Consider the following 23,101-nt stretch of genomic DNA (forward strand, 5'->3'; position numbering starts at 1 on the left):
CTAGTTCCATTAAAGACTACATGTTGAGTGCAGTTTGTTAGCCAGTTACAAATCCATCTGTTGGTGGTGCTGTCTATTCCACACTTTTCTAGCTTACTAAGAAATAGCTTGTGATTGACTTTTGTCAAATACTTTACTGAAATCCAAATATACTACTTCCATAGTATTCACTAGTCCAAATTCAGTTACTTTATCAAATAATGAAATCAGTTTTGATCTGATCTCTTTTTGGCACTCGTGTTCACTTTTGGTTATAATTTTGCTTACTTCTAGATATTCACAGATCTGTTACTTGAGTATCTTTTCCAGGATCTTCCTAGGTATTGATGTCAGGCTCATTGGTCTGTAGTTTCCTATCAGCCTGTAGTTTCCTATCATATCACAGGTCATATCATTGGTCTGTAGTTTCCCATCATTTCATAGACCTTTCTTCCCATATTGTCCAGCTTCCTGCCTTCCTTATCAATAAATACAGGAAGATCGCTAAGTGTCCATTTGAATGGAATTTAAAGAACAGAACTGTAAAAAAAATCAAGCAGTTGTTTAGCATCTATCTAAGCCACAATTTTTTTATGAAGTAAATGTTACAGAACAAATTCTGTGAGTACAGCTTTTGCTACTGTCTCCCAGTGAAATCCCAATAATGTTGTGCAACTTTGGCTAGGATAATACGTTAGCAAACAGGACTAATAAATATGACAGAGCTGGGTTGCTGGATAGTAAAAAACAAGATTTGAAAGTCCAAAAGATTTCATGATATTTTCAGAATTGGGGAACAGCGGAATATTCGTTACAGTAGTGGATGGAAATAATTGATACCAATTATAGTAGTAAGAGGTAAGTGATCTAAATATCAACCTGTGAAGTGAAGACCAGAAAGGTATTATGAACTTCTGTCAGTATACTTATTTAAGAATAGTGGTTATATAAATCTACCATAGATCTCTGTTTCTAAAAATGACTTTAGACAAAGAAGTCCTGACAGAGTGACCATCTCAAAATCACAAACTTTGGTATGAGAATGGGTGAACCAAGTAGAGAATTTAAAAGATTCAATTCTAGCAGCAAAACTGTTGAAGACGGTATATTTAATCTTTGGATTAATGATGACAATCAAGCTGCTTGGTATCGTAAAGGGAAAAGTTGCTCTTTGGGCATATTGCTATCCTGTCCCCACAGGCAGATACCAAAGATAATCCTATTACCTAAGTAATAAGTGAGAAGAAAGAAATGCACTGCCTGCTCCTGTAAAACAACCTTCCTTGAAGGATTCTGTATTCTTTGCAGAGGCCATCTACCAGGATTGCATTAATTTGGAGCCCCTAGGAACACTTCCTACAGCAAGGTTTCAATCAGTAGGATCAGTAGTCAAGGAGTAATTCACTTTGTTTTGCCTCTGAGGGTTCATATGAGTAATAAGGACAAGTGAGATTTTTAACGGAAGAGGAACTTGAAGTTGCTAGTTATATCTTAGTTATTCTTAAAAGATGGGCTGAAAAGAGAGTAAAAGTGAAGAACAGTCTTGGACAAATATTGATATAGCAACTAATAGAGGAGATGGGAGAATAAGTTGCAACATGGTTGGTATGAAAAAGGAGCACAGGTCTGATTGTCCTTTTGTCAGGCCTGTTCCAACTTAAGCATTTAAGTAAGAAAGATCCTCGACTACATTTGTAGCAGATCTGACATTTAGTATACTTTAGTATACTTTTACTAAAGCCAAGTGGTTACAGGGTAAACAAAGCCAGATCTGAATATTCCCATATAAACCCAGTGCTTTTCCCTTCTCCCAGGCCCTCCCCGCTTGGTCCCTTTGTAAATGTCCAATGGTATTCAAGCTAAGTGTTTTGATAACAGTCTTAAAGTTTGGTGCCTCTTCGGTGGGCATTTGCATTTCGTTCTCATGCTTGTGTCCTTGGATTTTTCAGGATCTGTTCAAATCTGGCACCTCTGGTTCCTGTCATCCTATCATACCCTCTTCCCTATACCTCCTTTTATGGCAGAATGCTATCGAAGCTAAGAAGGGCTGAAGCAATGTGATGGCAGATATAATATTCTGCCCCTCTTGAAAAAGTGACTCATTTCTGAAATAGAAAGAAATCAAGATAAATACTTAAGAGTTTACAAAGGTTTCAATGGGGTTTATCTGGATATTTATCGTGGGATTTTCAGGGTAGTTTTAGAGCTCAAATGTGTTTAGCACTTATTCAGTTTCCGCAGGGGGAGGGGCGGGCGGGTGGGAGATCCTTCCCTGATATCAAGTATTGCATTTTTCCTCTATGTTTATGTGAATCTAAAATGACTTCAAACTGTTGTTTCCCCTCATTAAGGACAGGGGTTGGAGATGGGAAGTGATTGCCAATTTCAAGAGGCTGCTGTCCAGGCTACCTCTGTTCATTTCCTAGGAAAGACAATCCTTGACTTCATAGATTAATGTACTTTTACTAGGAACAAACTGAAAGCAGTTTGAAGCAAGCTATAAAGTTGATGTGCTATGAGCACATCAACTTCAAACACAGTATACAGCCCAACCCCTTGTAGCTAGGCAACTGCATACCAGAGCCAACAGACTTGACCTTGGAGATAACAGCAGTTGCAAAGCTGCAATGTGAGCTTCCCCCTATTCCCTCCCTCCTATTCTATGGCAGCAAGCAACAGGTTGGCTGACCTTGCCCCCCACCCCCCCACCCCCCCCGTAACACGAGGCATTAGCCAAACAGAGAGAATTTATACAGTTAAAACATACAATACATCACATCAAAAAAAGTGATGTCGTCAGGGTTTGTCGGGGTTTCTTCTATGGAAAATCTGGAAGAGTTTAGGTGCCCGGACATGTTTAGCATCCACCCATTCAGACTGCGCAGGAAGAAAATGTTTCCAGGCAATGAGATATTGGACTCTTCCTCTATGTTTCTTTAACTTCAAAATGCTGCTCCCTTTCAGTGGGTAAAGGAGGAGTGTCATGTGCAGAGTGAATGGGTGATAGAGTTTCAGGTTTCAACAAATTGCAGTGAAATACAGGGTGAATATGCTTGAGGTTCTTGGACAACTCCAGTTGCCCAGTAGCCTGGGTTACTTATTTAACAATTGGGAATGGGCCCACTTATTTAGGAACACATTTCTTAGATGGTTGGGTGGACTGTAAGTATTTTGTGGAGAGATAAACTCTGTCACCTACTTTAAAATCTTTTGGCTTCACCCATTTTTTTTTGTCAGCTTGTTTCTTATGTGCCTGACGTGCTGCCTCTAGTGCCTTACGGGCAGCTGGCCAAGTGTTCTGCAGTTGAGCTATCCATTCCGCTAAGGAGGGTACGTGTGGCTTCTCTTGAGGCAGCTTGACAGTCCTGACAAGAGGCCACTTTAAATGGGGTGAACCCTGTGCTACTATGCACAGAATTGTTATATGCTACCTCTGCAAATGGCAAAAGGTCAGCTCAATTGTCCTGTTGGTAATTAATGTAGCACCGTAGATACTGTTCAAGGACTATGTTAGTTCTCTCACAAGCCCCATTAGTTTGGGGGTGATGGGAATAGCTTAAGCCCCAGGCTGTTCCCAACAGCTTCAAAAATTCCCGCCAAAACTGCGATGTAAATTGTACTCTTCTATCGGAAATAATGCGCTCAGGCACAATGTGCAACCTATACACTTATTGTATGAAGAGTTTAGCTAACATCTTTGCAGAAGGAATTTTGGGGCACGGAACAAAGTGCACCTGTTTTGAAAAAAGTTCAGTAACAACCCAAATAACAATGTTCCTTCCACTTTCAGGCAATTCCACAATGAAGTCCATAGATACTTCTTTCCATGATGTCTGGCAGTTAGCCTGTTTCCCCAGAGGTCTCTTTGCTGCAGCACAAATGGACAGCTGGCCACATAGCTTTCAATGTCTTTCTTCAAGGAAGGCTACCAAAATTGCCCATTAACCAAATGCAGAGTTTTTACAAATCCAAAATGTCCTGCTGACTTAAGAGTCATGGGCGCCTTTTAATATGTTGTCTCTTAAGCTGAAGGTCACGTATAATTTGGCCCCAAGCCAAGCCAGTCCATCACACATGGTGCAGTCATTTTTGTTAGTAAGCCATTCATCAACTTGTAGTGCTTTTTTGAGATTCTCACACAGTTCATTTGGAATCTCAGATTCCTCCTTCCCCTGAGTGGTTACCAGGGCTGCTAGCTGCTTCAAGGGGGTAACAGGTCTGACCACTGCAGCTTTAATGCTGTTGTATTGGGGCAATCTAGACAAAGCATCCACCATAAAATCCCACCCCCCCGGGGGCATAATGCAGTATGAAGTCGAAATGATTAAAGTGTTGAGCCCAATGGATTTGTTTAGAGGACAGCCTGCACGGAGTTTTCAGGGCTTCCAGATTTTTATGGTCAGTCCCTCAAATGGCATCCTTGCCCCTTCCAGGAAATGCCACACTGCATATGCCTCCTTCTCCCATATTGCCACTTCAGTCCAGTCTCGGTGAGTTTCTTAGAAATGTATACACATGGCTGTAACAACCCCCATTCCTCTGCAATAATACCACTCTCACGGCAACATCGTTCACATCGGCCTGAATTACAAAGGGAGCATCTGGGTCAAGGTGCTTCAGCACAGGTTCTGCTGAGAACAGTCATTTTAGCTTTTCAACTGCTGCTTGGCATTCCATGGTCCGCTTAAGTGGCTGGCCTGGTTTCAGCTTCCCTTCACCCTTAGTTTTTAAAAGGTTGGTGACTGGCAACATGATCTTTGCAAAGGATGGGATGAATTGGCAGTAGAAATTGGAAAAACCCAGGAAGTTTTGCAATTGCCTCCTAGTGAAGGGAGGGGTCCACTCTAACCCTGCCTTTACCTTTTCTGGGTCCATTTTCACTCTTTCTTTTGAGATATGATAACCCAAGTAATCAAACTTATCCTGGTGAAATTTACACTTTGAAAGCTTTGCATACAGTTCAGTGGCTCGGAGGCTTTTAAGGACTGCCCGCACCAATTTCACACGTTCCTCCCTCATTTTATTGTATATTAAAATGTCATCCGAGTACACCAACACTCACTTATACAAAAAGTCATGCGGCATCTCATTGATTAGTTGCATGAACACTGTGGAGGGGGGGGGCTATAAGACAAAAGGGAGCACCCAAAACTTAAACATTCTAGGGGGCAATTAAACACAGTTTTCCTTCATCACCCTCCTTGATTCACACCTGTTAGTAAGCTTCCAATAAGTCTAACTTAGTGAAGATTTTTCCTTTGGCTAAATATGCCAACATGTCCTTCATTAGGGCAGTGGGTAGACATTTTCTACACATTGGGTTTAGTCTCCTACAATCAATGCATTGACAAAGAGTCCCATTTTTCTTCTCCCGGAACAAAACTGGGGCTGCCACTCATGGCTTTGCTGGTTGGATAAATCCACATTTTAAATTCTTGTCTATGTTGGTGTGAAGCGCTCCTAGCTCGCGTGGAGTTATCAAGTAAAGTTTAGGCTTCTAGAGTTTAGCTCCAGAAGAATTTCAATACTGCAGTCTGTGAGGTGATGGGGTGGGAGCACTTCAGAGCTTTTCTTACTAAACACATCTCTCAAGTCCCAGTACTCTTTTGGGATTTTGTATTTGCTTATTGAGTGATTCCGAGCTGCTACTCCCAGCTCCCTTTACCTTTTGTTTCTCTCACTACCGGGTTTTGGGGTCTTTTCCTTTTCCTAGGCCACTTTCTGCCTAATCTTTAAAAGCCCCCTCCTCCAATTCACTCCAGGGGTCCATTTCTACAGCCAAGACAGTCCGAGTAGGAGGGGCCTCTGCATCCCTAGCGCCAGTATAAAACTCAGGGTCTCTTTATGCTTTCCCTTTCTCATAAATACTGGTTTAATTATAAAGTGAACTGAGCTCCCTCCAGCTACAGTCCCATCTAGCTTGCAAAACACTATGGGCACCCTCAGCCATTTGAGTCTCAGTTCCAGCTTTTCAATGACTTCAAGGCTAACTACACACCTAATGCAACCTGAGTCCAATACAGCCAGCATCTTCCCTTGGGTCCCTGAAGAGGGAACCACTAACTCCACAGGGAGGGTTACATGGGTCACTCGCTGACTTACCAGGGGATCATTGTTGCTGTCAGCCTGACACAAGTTGGTCGGAATTCCCAACACCTCTGAGCCAGGAGGAGCAAACTCTATGATCTCCAGACCTTTCAGTGCTGTCTCTTGGGTCCTTGGAGCTGGTTTTGTTGCCTCTTCCTTTGGGGTTGTCCTGGCGCTGAAGTTGGGTCTGCTGTATTGGTATGCCACAGCTCATTGCCCCTCCCCACTATGTCTGAGGCATGTCGTGCTCCTGGGGTTATAGGGACTCACCCTGTCCACTGAACTTCCATTATCGGTCATGGAAAAGGTCGTTCTCTACTTCCACCATCAACACATACCAGTGTTGTAGAGTTCATGGGCCCCCACATGAGATGCAATTGTGGTAGACGTCGTCATTGAGGCCATCTTTGAAGAAGTCAATGAGGATGTCTTCAGACAAAGCAGCCAACCAACATGCCAACTCTCAAAACTCCTGGGTGTACATGGATACCGACCATCGTCCTTGGGTGAAGATCTTTATCTGGATCCTAGCCTTACGCTCAGCTAGTGGATCCTCAAACCATTGGCAAAGGGCTGCCATAAAGTGGCCACAGTTCTGCAGTTGGGGGCATTGTCATTGTAGAAGGAAACCATCCACTCCGCTGCCATCCCTTCCAGGACCATGGTTACTCATCTTATCGGGCTTCTGCCATCTCCAATTTGGCCCGTACTCCTGCATGTAGTTCCACACTTGTACCAAGAAGAACCCCAATTGTTCAGGGTCTCCCCATACTTAACACCCAAAGCTGTGATTTTTCAGAGCTGGTGCCTTCAAGGAGCGGCCCCTGCAGGCGGAGTGACTTGTGCAGCTTGGTTTGGGGTGACCCAGGAACCTTGAGAAGCTGCCTGTGCAAGAGGTTCTTGGGCTCTTCGACTCCCCTGACCTGTTGTATCAGGAATAGGGCCTGGTTCAGCATGGCTTCCTCTGGACTTTTCTGCAGGGGGGGTCCTCCCTTTGCCCCTCGTCCACTTGAGCCTAATGGGCTTCTCACTGAAGTCCAGCTCCTCTCACCATTCTGTCTCACCTCGAGCCTGATGTGGTCTAGTGGGGGAGCCGGCCATAGCTTCAGTTTCCTCCAGCTGACTCCCATGGTTGGACATTGGATGCTTGGTCCCCATGGTAGACTGCTGTCTCCTGCTGTTGACCATTAAAGCACAGCTTGCTTGATGTCAGGGCTGCCTCTGTTCATTTCCTAGAAAAAAAAAATCCTTGACTCCATAGATTTAGAGAAAACTACTTTTACTAGGAACAAACCAAAAGCAAAGTTTCAAGCAAGCTATGAAAAAAAAGTGTAAGAACATCATTCCTGGCCAAATCAATCTCAATCTAGTTAGCCAGGACATATTAACTAATGGAGGGTTCATAGTGCGCCTCTGGAGATACAGGTGTAAAAGATCTTGTTGCTCAGGCTGTCCTGGAACAGAATGACACAACTCGCCACCCAACTCGCTGCAGCCAAGTCTTCAATGCCAACTCACAATGGCCAACTTGGCACAGCCAAGTTTCCACAGAACAGCTCAGTATGGCCAATTTGCCATGGGTCAATTTAACAATTCAATTTCATTATTTAAAATAATTTTAAAAATATTTTATTTTTTATGATTCACATTTCATTTTGCCCCTCCATTTGCATCCTTTCCTTGATTCCATTCAACCATTTCTTCAAAATTAGCATAACTCTTGTCCTGTGATGAGTCATCTCATGGCAAGTTGGCCATAGCAAATTGTCCAGCAACAATTTGGTCACTGCAAGTTGGCTACGGCAAATTCACCATGGTAAGTTGGCCATGGCAAATTGTCATAGATCCATCCTGGAAGCATTCGATCAGCATATCTTATGGCCAGTTAGCTAGCCTGGAGGCCAGGTTCTGGAACTACATTCAAGTAGACAGCCACAGGTCGCTTGCCATGCTTTATGATTTTGATCTTTGTTTCAGCCTTTTGGTCGGCTGGGGGTCTTTGAATCATTTCCTCAGTGCTGCCATGAACCTGTCAAAATTGTTCAATTTCATCACATCATCGTTGTGGAGGGTCACCATCCACTCTGCTACTTCACCTTCCAAAGCATGGTCACAATCCTCTTGCCACTTAATTTGGCAGGTTGATTCCATACTCCTGCACAGGGTTAGTTCCACACCTGAGTCAGGAAGAAGGCCCGTTGCTTCAGATTGCCATTGAATTTCACTATTAGGGCCAGTGGCCAATGCTCCCTTCTCTGTGGAGGGCGGCTCAGGCTGGTGGTGATAGCTGAGTTAGTTGAGCCACACCCAGCTGTTGTGCTGGGTGGGTAGAGAGCTGGCATTGCAGTTGCTGGAACTACTATGGCAGTCGGATGGCTTGGTGGTGGTGCTGGCCACTCCTGGGCACCTTGGGTTCTGAGCTTGTTGAAAGCATCCCTCAGGAAATTGATCATTTGCTCGAACATGACATTGTGGGGGTTTAGTTCACTTTCCATCGCCCTGAACGCTTCCACGGTCAGTTCTCTAGGCTCCCCTGGGTAAAGTTATCCTAGAGAGTTTCTCTTCCCACTTGTCATCTGGGATTTTGCTGGTACTCCAAAGTTTCTGCCTCTTCTTCCAGCCCAGGATAGTCTCCACTGCTCCTGGGCCTTTAAGTGGCTTCTTCCCAGTTTTCCATTTCTTCCCGTTCGCTTTTGTACATGGACATTCCATGCACGGTCCCCATGGTAAACACAGATCTCCAGGTGGATCATTATTACAGATTTGACTTAATATCAGGCTTGTCCCAACTTGGGCATTTGGTAAAGAAAGACCCTCAACTCCATTTGTGGCAAAAGCCAAGTGGGTACAGCGTAAGCAAAGCCAGATCTTAATATTCCATGAAAAACCCCCTCAGTCCCTTCGTAACTGTCCAATGGTATTCAAGCTAGGTGTTTTGGTAATAGTCCTAACGTTTGGCACCTCTTTGGTGGGCATTTGCATTCTGTTTTCCTTGTGCTTGTGTCCTTGGATCTGCCAGACTCTGTTCAAGGCTGGCACCTCTGGTTCCTGTCATCCTGTCATCCCCCCCTTCTATATCCCTTAACTCCTTCCTCCACCTTTAACCTTTTATGGCAGAATGCCATCAAAGCGAAACAATGCAATGGCAAATCGGACAGCTCTTTACTTTCAGGTTTCAGTGTATAACCAACCAAAGTGGTAGAGCCTATGGCCATTAAAATCCTGATCTTCAGTGCTTCAGTTGCTGGCAAGACATCTATAATTCAGAGGGAGATTGCTGACTAGCAATGTATTGCAAGAACCTGTTCTACCCACAAGACTGTTCCAAGGACAGTGGCTTAGAACTAGAAGATGGGATGATTGAATGGCCATAATTTTAATAATCTTTTTTTTAATAAATAAATAATAATCTTCTTATTAACCAGATGCTCCATTGATCATTTGCCAGTTTTGAGTCCTTACTGCTGCCCTGGGGTGGCTTGAACACTATAAGCATGCTGTTATCATATAATACATCCTCATGTGCCACAATACATTTTCCTAAGTAGATGGGATGATTTGAGATGTGGTGATTCTTGTGGGGTTTTTTTTGTTGTTGTGTTTTTTTTTGGGTGGGGGGGAGATTTCATTGTCTGTTCAAGATTTTATATCTTTCACAAAGATTTGTGCCAATTGGTAGCTGGTCCCATATCCTGCCATTTAACTTACAGTCAATTTCTGGTATAGATGGAGGTTGGTGGAATATTTTATGCATCCACCCAGCTGCTTGCTATCTCTATTTTCTTCATCATTGAAATTATTTGTAATTGTGTCCCTTTCTTCAGAAACATTTTGAACTAAGATTTTTGGCAGGAACCCTATTCTCTATGTCAAAACATTCCTTGTACAAGTGTTATTCTGCTCCCTTTCTTCAATTATGTCGTTGGAACAGAGATCTTTTGGAACTGGGAAAAGGAACAAAACCCTGGAGAGTGGGATATATAATTCAGGAATCATTGCTGGTGGTGGGTTAAGAATCTCTGAAGACTGTGGTCAGTAATGGACCAAAAACTCAGACTAGAAACGAACAAATTTTTTTCTATATGTAATAAAATAATCATCCACATCTCAGATATTTAACTCCATATTGAAGCACAAACACAGGATTTTAGAAAATAATTGAACATAAAGAACAGAATATCTGGATGGAGGATCAGTGTTTCTCTCTGTTATATCAAATATAAAGAATTTGGCCAGTTATTGCTGAGGTTGTGACAATATGGAAAGTGGTTTTCCTACAGAGGACAAGTTGTTCTTGTGTTTATTGGGTTTGTCCATAACTATTATGAGCATCAACAAGAGGAGCCATGCCAAAAATTACACAAAAGTAGGGAGTTACTGTTTGTTCAATCTCTTTAAATTAGAGAAAATTTGAAAAAAACAACAACCCATCATACACTGTTGTGACTCCGGGATTGGAATCTGTTCCGTTGGCATATGTGAGCTCGAGCGAAGAGGATATGGCAGTGAAATATGAGCCGGCATTGCTGAGTGACTTGGATGGTAGCCAGGATGAGGAAATGGATTTAACTAGGAGAGACAAACCTGATTTAGTAGAGATGTCAGGACCTTCGATCTCCTCTAATTCTTCCCCTCTGGCTGAGCAGCAGCCGGGAATAGCTAACCAGGAAAACATGCGAGAGTTTTCCAGTGAAGAAGAGAACTTTGAGAGATCCTGGCTTGATGTGAGAAATAGACGGAGATTGAGACGTCAATCTCAATTGGGAAGGAGGCGTCGAGCCAGTGACTAATTAAGGAGATTAACACGCCCCATAAGAGGATAAAAGGAAACGGCTTGGCTGGTGAAATTCGCCAGAAGCAAAGTGATTAATGGGAGTGAAAATACGAAGAGAACTCTTTGAGGCTTTGAGAATTATTGCCACATCAGGATTGCTGGACAGAGTTTGGATTTACTGCTGAGGATTGGAAATACCTCAGCAGTTCTCTTGTGGGGGTTTGTTTTTTGGTTTGTGATATTTCTGGAACTGCTGAATTTCGTTTTGCTCACCTGAAATTAAAGGGGAGACATAACAATACACCCAGGGCATTAAAAATCCAAAGTGGTTGAGAGTAACATTTTCAACAAGGAAAAGGGTAATCATTCAGAGAAATATAATAAACTCTAAACCGGTAGAATCCCACCCCTGGGTGGGGGGAATGAAGAAATGTATTTAAAATCAAAACAGCACAAATGAACTGCAATATATTTTTACTTTCAAAGAAATAGCATTTGATAACTCTAATTTTAAATCCATAAAATATGTTTGGAAATATGTTTGAAGTAAAATCTTCATGGAAAAGCATATCTAAAACTAGTTTGCTAAGTTGAATGAAGTCCAGATCTAATACATGCATAATAAATGTGTATTTTCAGAAATACAAAAAATGATGTAAGTCACTTGTATGATAGTCTTCACTCTGTTCTATAAATAAAAAATTCCTTCTTCAATTGTGTCTCTTTTTTTCACTGGAAGAAGTATCTATACCAGCAGCTTAAATTTTAAGGCAACACTGTATAACTTACATTGTGATCATTGCTTTAATAAGAGAATGAATAATATTCACGACACATTGATGATGCAGCACTTTTAAGCCTAAGGTTGATTACAGCATTTTTTATAAACTCTATAAACTCTAAGAAGTCTGTTGTAAAATATATAGAGATGAAGATGTGAACAAATGATATAATTTAACAGAAACATTCAGAAATTCTTTCAATGTAAGTATATCCTACATTTAAAGAAAAACTAAACTATCAGAGTTTCACCTTAATTTTAGCCAAACTATTACATGTAATTTTGTAAAGCAAGAGTAAATTAACACTTCAGTTACAAGGCTATTCTAGTTGGTGGGGAGGGAGGGAGGGAGGGAGGGAGGGAGGGAGGAAGGAAGGAAGGAAGGAAGGAAGGAAGGAAGGAAGGAAGGAAGGAAGGAAGGAAGGAAGGAAGGAAGGAAGGAAGGAAGGAAGGAAATCAATCTATAGTTTCTTTCCAATGATCCACTGTAGATGGCTGGCTTCCTATACTCATTTACAAAAGGAAATACTTATACAGAAACAGGCAGTTTCCAGTTAGTCCTAGTTCCACAATTTGCATTTTTAATAAACAAAGTCCACACTCGGACTCCCATCTGATTGTCCCAAACTGATTTAGAACATCTCATTATAATCTCAAACAATTTTTATAAAATCAGGTATTGATACAGTTCATAAATATTAATAATATACAGTTATATAGACAACTTCTGGGATGCATAGTCTTACACGAGTTCAGGCACCCATCCTCTTTTGCAAAGAATGGGTGCTTGATATCCCATGGGATCAGGACACCCAGAAGGTTCCAGTCTCTATGAGAAAAGTGGTTATATGCTAATGAAGGGCTTGGAGCAATGCGAGTTCGCTACCTCACTTTGTGCAAACATTTTTCCACATGGAGCCTTGAAGCCTTTGGAGGACACTTATTGAGGCTGCCTGCTGCTCCAGAAGTGGCAGGAAGGCTTGGTGATCAGAGAAACTGAGCAGGACACACTCATTTTGCTCTCTCTCTGTTCTCGCTGCTTGTTGCTCATAGGCAAAGAAACAGAGATGCTGGAGAGAAGACAGATCTTCACAAGGTAAATGACCTGGCGTGGCACACTGGGGAAAGAAGCAATTGTGGGGAGCATGAGGTTTTTCAGTGGGTCAGGGGAGGCCTTGGATGGTCTGAAGTAGGTGGCTTGTTCCATCACTAACTCCACTTCCCCATGGCCTTCCTCACCCCAAGATACCTCATATGCACTTAATGAGCCTTGCATTGGATTAGCAAATGTGTGGGCAAAAGGAGTGATTGCGTTCAAAGTACAAGATTCACTCCCACGAATCCTCAGGTTACGAATGGAATGGGCAGGCTCCATTACATTTGTAACTCAAGGCGTATCTGTACTTTCAGAAATCTGCAAGTCTTTCATTTTAAAAGAGAAGTCAACATTTTTAGGTGTCCATCCAATCTATTCAATTCTAACAAAACGTCTGGTAAATAATTAAGTAAACAAGAGCCAATTTTCAGAAGAATCCTGATTTTTAGTTACTCAAGTTTACAAGGTTATTGTGATGACCTGGGGCGTGGCACAAAGGCAACACAGTCAAATAAACAAGAAGAGTCCCTTTATTATCTCAAACTTTGCCCCCAATGTCCAGGTTACCATTGTCAGGAGAAAAACTCTCCCAAGAACAGTCTTTAAATGGAGGAAATTCAGTCCAAAAACAAAGTACATGCAAACTGTAAATAAAAATCCAAACAATTCACGCTGCAGTAATTAACTTGACAGGGCAGGAGAAGGAATTGCAGACTTGAAAGAACAGCAAAACACACACAGTTGGGAAGACTCCAGGAACACAGATAAGCCTCAAGGAAACCAGATAATTCACGATTTGTTCCCAACAACTTGCTGTGCACAGCTTCCCTTTTTAAACACTGTGTTCCCAGCTGCAGCTAATGAAGGCAATCAGGACCCTTTCCTCCCCTGTAAGCCACATAACTCACATTGCTCCCTTCTCTGTTCCTCCCTGCGTGCCCTAGGATGAAGAGCGGGTGGACCTGGCTCCTCCTCTGAACCCCCTCTGCCTTGCTCTACCTCTCCCCTGCTCTGCCTAGCTGGACTTTGCCCTTCCTCAGTTTCTTCCACAGCCAATGGAGCCACACTCCCACTCCCTGTCAGCTGCTCGGCCTCTCCCTCCGAATCAGATTCTGACAGGGGCATGACAGTTATATTTGGAATATATTTCCTATCACCAGGAGTCCCCAACCTCCTGGGCTGTGGCACACTACTGGGCCATGGCATGTTGGGAACCAGGCTGCGCATGCAGCAGGCAAACGTACGTCACTTGTAATGCAAATGCAAATCCCCTCTCTCTGCACACCAGTGTGCCAAGGTTAGGGACCACTGCTATACATCACTTTCCAAGGCCCTCCTATGAACATTCTAATGAATGAATATACTACATAATATAATTATATGCTGAGCATATTAAAGACACTTCCAAAACCAGTGCATTAAAACTGCAAAAGCAAGAACAAGGAGCTGAAATATGTACCTTGTTGATATGCAACTGCTGCTGTTGAAATTGTTGTTTGTGTTTTTCCAAGAACTGATGATGTTGTTGTTGGATCACCAATTGCTGGAGGGCCTGTGCATTCTGGGGAAGGGGAGCAGACTGAGTGCGTCCCAGAGGACGGTGCTGCCGCAGTTTGTGTATTGAGGGAGATAGTCTATCAGCACCCACAAGAGATTGTGCATGGAGAGGGAGTGCCCCTAGTCCTGAAAGATGCCAGTTAGAAGATAACATGTAGAAAACCAGTGGAGAAGAAAAAAGAACAGAAGAGGAAGGAGAATTTTGTAAGTAATTATTTCTATTACAGCAACATGCTTTTTTCATGTACTTGCTAGCATTTGTATCCCAACCAGTTCCAGACTACAAATAGCTAATATAAGTTATAAAAATAAACATGCAAATATAACTATCACAATTAAAAACAAGAAATGATTAAAATATACAAGTATTAAAAACAAGCCAATGCCTTAATCACTTTGGCTCTTTAAAAATCAGACCTTGTGGTTGTAAAAATGGAGGATTAAGCTAGTCTCGTTGTCCTTTTTCTAATTTGTCAGTTTTTAAACAAAATTAGCCTAAGATAAAGAATTCTATATATGTCTATATTCCAATGTGAGACCTACCCTAAAGAAAAACTCATGTGAAGAGCTACTTAAATTAATCATAAACATTATTAATATAATAATTTTTAAGTAAGCTTGACTGAGCAAATTTATTCTTCATTGCTGCCAAGAATAGTTGCTGAATTCCTTAGATATGTAAATCATTTCATAAAATGATTCGAGGAATGGAGTAATTAGAAAGAGTAGCCATCATAAGCACTAGAGTACAGGTAGGCAGGAAGCTCAGACAATGCTAAACTCTAACAAAACCACCAATGCTGTTTCTTACTTTGGATCAAGTCAACTAGTTGCTGGAAGAAGCATCTTTACCTGAGACCAATGGATTTTGTGCAGTTGACTGTTCCAGCAAAACCATGTGTTGAAGAAGAGGGCTGTGTGTTGATCCCCCTTCTCTATCCACTGCTGTACTGTTCAAATAAGGAGTGATATGGGCGCCAGGAAATATGGAGATTCGTTGTTGTAATGATGGAATAGTAAGTCTTTCAGAATCTTGCTGTCCTGATCCACTCTGCAAGCATATAGCATTACTGAATTTAAAAAGTGATCTATGAATGAAGTTAAGATAATAACTCCATTTAAATTATACAATACCACTTACAGTACATGGGGCTGCTGCAGGTAGTCCTAAGGTTATATTAGGCAATGAGGGAGATGTATACAATGGAAGCTGTGTTATTGAACCTTCATGATTAACCAGTCTATGAGCCAAGGTAGTCTGAAAGAGAGCCAAAAATCCTGCCTCAGAATTTATATTATATATAATATATAAATTATATAAAAAACAAATACCTCATGTGTAATCATTATTTGGAGAAGCTTAGGTATCCTTTTTGGGAGAGGAGAGTCAAAGGAATTTAGAGAAGGTCTATCAACGATATCAATTAATACAGTATACAGTATTCAGAGTTAAGGTTTGTTGTATTAATCATCAAGTACTGAAGTAAACGTGAAATCTGCTCAATATAAACTGTAACTAACAACAGGAAAATGGGAATGGAACATTTTCTTCCACTATTACAAGGTCTTGGTGACAACAAAGTTGTGTTTTTTAAGAAAGCCTGGGACTTTTAACTTAATTTTTTGAACTTTTGTTTTTGCTTTTTATCTCTAAATGTTAATTGGCTTGCCGATTTATTTCAACCCAGTACCAGACTTTATCTTTCTGCTTTCTCTTTGATTTGGTTGCTCTTACCAATTTCTGTATTTCCGTAGAGAAACAGAACACACATTTCTGAATGGTGAAAATATATTTGGACTATATTTTACCGAATATTCACTGTAGGGAACCGGTATTTTATTAACTTGGATCAAAACAGTCAGCAATAATCCTGTTTTTTTCACCCTCTGCTCTGCTTATCTGCTTCACTGAGTACAAGATATTGGATTACAAAGAGAAGACGGAGACTGACACTGGGGGTAGGGGTTGGGAAGAGACTGCTTAGCAACAGGCAATCTCTAGTCAAATTTAGTTCTCAAAGGTTTGATGGATTCATAAAGTCCATGGAAAACATTCTGAAGAAACCAACTCTAAATATTTTAAATTCACAAAAGAAATGTGTTTTCAAAGTAGTAGATCAGGGGTGGGATCCTACTGGCAAAACAACTGGTTCGGTGAGCGCTCTGCGCGCAGTACTTGTAAATCAATTTCTCCTGCAAGTAATAACCTTCTCCTGCTGACTCAACTGTGCCAGGGAACAGGGAATAAAGGGAAGCCTAGAGCCCAGGTGGGCAGGTGGGCCCAACCGAAGCAAAGATCTTTGGAGCAAACCAGTTTGGTGTCAACTGCTCTTCAGAGCTACCAGTTCTACAGAACCGGGCCAAACCGGTAGAATCCCACCCCTGTAGTAGATGAATTGGAAAACAATACCCTGTTTCTCCCACAATACGGCCTCCCCCAATAGGAAGTCCCAGCATGTTTTATAGGCATGAAATGAAATTAAGCCCCTCCCCCAAATTAAGGCCTATATTAAAACATGCGAAATGGGGGAATGGTGGGGGGCCTTGCCGTTAGGAAGTACTCTTGTTGCACACCTGGATATGGTGCTGCCTGCGTTGACCCGATCACGATGTGCCCCACCAACACCGAGGTCAACATCCAAGCCATCGCCGCCCGCCCGAAGATGCAAGGGGGAATTAAGTCACCCCGAAAAGGCGACCTAGCCATTTTTTCAGGGCTCAAAAAAAAATAAGACCCGGCCTTATTATATGAGAAACACGGTATGTACCCAGAAACTACACAGTTTGTGGAAAATCAAAGTCAAGAGGAATGTGACTTTCCAGCAGTAAAGTGGCTGGGAAGAAACATGAATCTAGAAATAATAGAGCTGACTTCATATGTCTTTCTGAAGTTCAATCCTGTGTTTTCATATAAAAGTAGAAAACTCTCTGGCTGTTGTTACTGAGAGATGGTCTGATTTCTTGTGAGCCAATGGGTTCTAATTTTGTTGCTGCATAATGAGATGCCTGTTTGTTCATTTAAAATGGTACCTTTGGGATCGTGGTTGATGTAGTTCGTTTGTTCTCAGTGATTGATAGACTGGGTCAATGTCAATGTGTCTGTTTATTGACTTATTGGTGGAAAACCAACAGTGTTAATCTTTTTAAGATATTATTTATTTTTAATGTCTTGTTTTTTTCTTTTTTTTCTTTTTTAAATATTTTGGTGTTTTGTATTTTAACTTTCCTTGAATAAACTAAATCTTATCACAAAAAGACTGCAGCTTCCCTGCAGAAGGGAGGGGCATAAGAAAATCTCGATTATCAGGGATTGAGATAATTATGACAGGGGGGATAACGATAGATTCCCCCACCTGATCATGTTGCCATAACTTCAACAAGAAAATCATATCTGGCAATAACCATTGTCCTAAGTTAGTCTAAAAATTATCTGGAATAGCCTAATGACCACTATGGTGGCCATGAACTTCTGAAATGCTTCCAAGGCCACTGACAATCCTGAGATGGCCTCCAGCAACTGAAGAAGGGCACTCAGAACCTAACCCACAAACTTTCAGGTCTTCCAGGGCCTCTCCCAAGGGCCACCAAGCTCTGGCCACAGCCTCATGTTTCCAGCTCTGGTTTTCAATCCTGGGTTGTGCACCCTCAGCCACCACTGCTACTGCCATGGAGGGCCCAGCTCTGGTCACCAACCATTAGCTTTAACTCCCTACATTAAATGGTCTGGATATTCAGGCCCGTTGCTAGCATTGCAGTCTGGCCTCAGCCCTCACAGCTTTGGCTAGTCTCAACTGCTTGCCTTTCGACACTCTTGCCATCCTCGGTTTCTGACACGGGGCTCCATGTACCAGTTGCAAACTACTCCAGCAGCCTCAGCCTCTCTTCCAGTTCCTTAGTTACTGGATCCTCACCGCTTCCACTATCAAGGCAAATGTCGTTGCCACGCTCCCCCCAAAAGCCAAATCTGATAGGGATTCAGGCAGGGGACTGGGAAGACTTCAATGAACAGAGTAAAGGAAAAGAGGTCCCCTGGATGATTCCAACCTGCTCAGGGGGAGGCCACCAGAAGACAGTATCAGGTGTCCACTCCCATTCATCTTCTTGTTTGCTATTTAAAACATACCCATCTATAATTGGACAAATAGAAGATAAACTATAATGCAACAGTTTTGTGTTAAATATATTATGAACATCAGTGAGAGCACAAGTGATTTTATCTGGAGAACTGTGTAAGCTATTCATATCAAATAATAAAGCACAGTAATCCATTTTTCCTTCTTGTGACTGTATAAAAATCTTTGTGCAAAAATGATGATGGCAGAGAAGAATTATTATTCATTGAATAGATCTTCAAATGTTTGTACCTATTGCTTGGTTAAATTAGTTTTGCAGTTTTCTTTCATTATTCTTACAGCTACATGAAATTTTGCAAAGGATTTAGACAAGGAACAAAAAAAAAAAGTACAAATAGTCCCTGACTTATGATCACAACTGAGCCTAAAATTAATGTTTCTAAGTGAGAGATTTGTGACATTTCTTGCTCCAGTTGTTAAGTGAATCACTGCAGTTGTTAAGTGAGCAACACGGTTAAGTGAATCTGGCTTCCCCATAGACTTTACTTGTCTGAAGGTTGTAGAAGGTGATCACTTGACCCCAGGGCACTTCAACTGCCATAAATATAAGCCACTTGCCAAACGTTTGAATTTTGATTGGGTGACCCTGGGGATTCTGCCACGATCGTAAGTGTGAAAAATGGTGGTAAGTCACTTTTTTCAGTATTGTGGTAACTCTGAATGTTCACTAAATGAACTGAGGACTACCTGTACTTATCTTCAACTATTAAGTAATTATCTTTAACAAGTGGGTCCAATCACACTTGGCCAATAAAAATTCAATTCAATTCAATTCAATCCAATTCTATCCTATCCCTATTCACTGTGATTTTGAAGGATTCACACAGTGCTGCAAGGGCTGTCCCAGTTCTCTGTGTGTGCATACACAGAACAAATTTCTCCTACATAAACTTGGACAAATAAGTCAGGAACACTCTTTGAAGCATCTACAGGAGCCCACCATAACATGCAACTGTTTTAATCCTGAGTAGAGAGCTATTTTGGTTATGTTAATATATTTGGGGAAGCATCACTTTCAAATGCTTTACACAGTTTTATTACCTATCACACACTTCTCTTTTATTGTAAAATACACAGCCTGAAAAAAAGGATTCCTTTGTCTCAAATATATTTCATATATTAGTTTTCTTGTTTGGTTTGTTGAAGTATAACACTGGACAGGAAAGAAGATTCATGCAATTATTTCCCCTATGAAACAATATAAAACCAAAACTGGATTCTGAAGAAGCAGGATAGAAAGTGTATTGACTTTTGAAATTTGGTCTTTGGAGAAGAATCCTGAGAATGTCATCATAGATAGGCTATGAAACAAAGAAAATGGATAATCAAAATCAACCTAAAAAGTTCTCTCTTGAAACACAAACGACCAAACTCACAGTATCATCTTAAACACATTATGAAAATATCTCCATATGGTTACCAAGAGTTGACATCAATTTGATGGTATATAATCAATCAACATAACCTTGAAAGCCTCTCAAAGTTTTCTGCTACCTCCCTCTTACATTAAACAGAATCAAAGCAGGATTATCTTGAGCTTCTTTCTTGACACACCCACCCCCTTTCATTCCTTGGGCTAACTTGACCCTTACTTAATAATTAATGCATTATTTCCTTCAGATCTTATTCTTCTACACTTCTCTAGAATATTAGGTGAAGAGAATTCCAGACTGAATTAAACAGACAACCAGAAATGGTGCTTCAGACCACAAAGACTTTGGTCTTAGAGGACTTCAAACATTCATGCTAAAAGTTGCCTTGACAGTAGCCAAAGGTTTCATAGATTCAGTGACCATCCATGAGTCAAACTATATGGTCAAATATTGGAAAGATCACTGCCAAAGGAGGAAACCAATTCGAATGATCTTCTCTTATTTGAATTCCATGAGAGTTTGATTTAGCAACCTAAATAGTCCCTTTCAATGCAGTAATTTTATGAGGACTTCTATCCAGTGTCTATTTCTGGTGCTGATTTTTAATAGTTTGTAACTCAGGCATAAAATGCAAATGGGAAGATCATACAAAATAAAAAAGTTGACAGGGACATTGGAGGTCCTCTAGTCCAACCCCCTGTTCAAGCAGGAGACCCTATACCATTCCAGGCAAATGGCTATCCAGTCTCTTCTTAAAAACTTCCAGTGATGAAGCATACACAATTTCTGGAGGCAAGCCATTCCACTGAACAACATATTTTACATAAAAATATAAATACTATGTATATGCAGGGAATATATTTAGATCTAACTATGAATTCAGGCTGTTTAGGCATAACAAATCATTGTATTGGTCGAGATAAAAAGCAGTTATTATAAGAGAAACAGATAAATCCTTACACTGCTCATTCTGTTATGAATTTCAGAAGTCTTTGTTAAAACAATTGAGCGCTGGACAGATTCTTCTGATTCAAGGTATAGTACTGCTACAGCTGCTACCTGGAAAGAACTTCTAAAAATGAACGGAAGAGCCTTTGGCTTTTAATATAAGGTTTCCATTTCTTTTAACTTTAACATGGATCAAGTGGGGCATGAGGTAGTATAATATAGCATTAGACCTAATTCTTATTTTTTTAAAAAATCTGGATCAGGTGTGTTAAAACTTCCTAAAATCAATGACCTACTTTGTTATTAAAGCCCTCTTTGAGTTGAGAAGACGATAGCTGAAAGACTGTGCTTTAAAGCTAACTGTGCACCACAGCAATCCAAGACCACAAGATATTCTCTCAGATGTGAAGCAAATAAATACCTGAGAGGCTTCTCAATTAGTGACATGAAGTTTACAGAATTTTTCTCCATATAGTTAGTGGTACCAAATTTAACATTTTTCAACACATGCAAAACCTTTTCAATTATCAATCTTTAATAATTTCTGTTATTGCTACAAGTTCATTTGCTCCTTTATCTTCAAGATGTTCTCATAAGCTTGTTTTCATGTTTGTTGTTCTATGTATGGGACTATAAAAAAGTTTTGTTATATTAATGAAAAAACAACAGCTCACAGAAGGAGATTTAAGCTCATAGAATAGATTCAATGGATCCTACCTTCCCTGAGCATAAGCTGAAATTTTAAAAACCCTGCAACTAAATATATCCATTGCCTCAATGCAATATCAATACTTCTAAATAGTAAAATATTATCAGCTTTCATACTCTCATACCTTTTAATATGATAGACAGCCCAAATATTACTATAATTAAAAAAGAGGAAGCATTTTCAAGGTCTATTTAGATACTTAAAATTGTTAACATCCTCAATGAAGTACCTTCTTCCACAATGAAAATGTAACATGGCATACTACAGAAATTTATTAGAATTGAGCAAAGGAATGTATCTTACCTCTGTTTGTATATTTATAACTGATCCAACTCCATTTTCAGTGCTTATATTACTGGAACTATTGTTTGGAGAACTAGGGCCAGATCCAGGAGCACTATTGCATGCAGATTCTAAAATATGTTAAAAATGTTTATTAATATCCTTAACAAGTATTAAATATTTGGGAGATCTATGGAAACTAGATTGTGTACTACCAGATCTCTATGTAGCTGCTGTGACTTCGTATGTATTAATAATCTTTTCTGAAACAGACTTAATTCTCAGTCCTGGACCTCTGCTCAAAGAACCAGTAGGCAGCCATGGTAAGAAGTTCAACTTCATATTGTACACCAGTTACGCTCCTTCCTGAATAGGGAGGCCCTTCTCTTAGTCACTTGTGTTCTGATCAACTCTAACTTGGATTACAGGAAGTTGTCGATTTACAACTACAATTGGGACCAGAATTTTACTGCTAAGCAAGGCAATTGTTAAGTGAGTCATGCCTGATTTTATGACCTTTTTTGCCACAGTTGTTAAGCTAATCACTATAACGTGTTAAGTGAATCATGTTAAGTGAATCCGTCTTCCCCTATTTGCTTATCGAAACCAGATGGGAAGGTTCAAATGATGATCACATGATCCTAGGACTTACAACCATTAAAATATATGCCATTTAGCAAGCACTTAAATTTTGATCATGTGATTGTGGGGATTCTGTGACAGCCATAAGTGCAAGAAACAATCCTAAGTCACTTTTTTCAGTACCACTGTAACTTTGAACAGTCACTATACAAATGGTTGTAGGACTACTTGCATTGCATAAGGCTACCTTTGAAGAGTATTTGAAAGCTTTAGCTGATAGAGAATTTGGCTGTGAGACCAATTTTGCGCGCGCCCAAACCATTGAGTGTTGGCTTGCTTCTGGTTCCAATTCAAGATATTGGTTATGACCTTTAAAGCCCTACATTACACATAGCCAGGTTACTGCGGAATCATCTTATTAATTCAGGCCATCGCATGCGGTTAGGTAGAAAAGATATATTATGGATTCTGTCAGCTAAAGTATTTTGACTGGCAGAGTCCAGGAAGGGAGGCTTCTCTGCCATTGCTCCACCCCTTCTGAATATCCTCCCCCAGAGGTGAGGTGGGTTCCTCACTCTCCTGCCCTTTTGGAAGAGTTTGAAGACCTGGCTCTGCTGATTTGCATGGGTCTCACTAGAGAGTATGTAACCTTGGGGTTGGTTAGTGCTTTGAAGGCTCTCCCCTTTCCTTTTTAATTATTCTATCCTTGTTTTTAACTGCCTTTTACTGAAATATGCTTTTATATAGTTTTTATGGTTTAATTGTAGATTATCCAGAGTTGTTCTGTGAGTAAGATGGGC

At 40.7% G+C, this 23,101-nt stretch overlaps 1 protein-coding gene across 4 annotated transcripts in view; it reads right to left on the reverse strand.

The window, feature by feature from the left end:
• Positions 1-23,101, reverse strand: part of HDAC4 (histone deacetylase 4) — a 200,868-nt gene that overhangs the window by 97,040 nt on the left and 80,727 nt on the right. For all 4 annotated transcript variants that reach the window (XM_087949352.1, XM_087949355.1, XM_087949354.1 and 1 more), the window contains 4 exons: positions 21,741-21,850; positions 15,416-15,532; positions 15,127-15,325; positions 14,177-14,400 (listed from right to left, as the gene is read on the reverse strand). In XM_087949352.1, coding sequence (XP_087805478.1) covers positions 14,177-14,400; positions 15,127-15,325; positions 15,416-15,532; positions 21,741-21,850 — 650 coding nt within the window. The remainder of the gene's footprint in view (positions 1-14,176; positions 14,401-15,126; positions 15,326-15,415; positions 15,533-21,740; positions 21,851-23,101) is intronic.

The sequence above is a fragment of the Notechis scutatus genome, chromosome 1, assembly GCF_049901735.1.
Source record: "Notechis scutatus isolate UNSWTSFEM ecotype Mainland chromosome 1, rNotScu1.2, whole genome shotgun sequence".
Classification (NCBI taxonomy): domain Eukaryota; kingdom Metazoa; phylum Chordata; class Lepidosauria; order Squamata; family Elapidae; genus Notechis; species Notechis scutatus.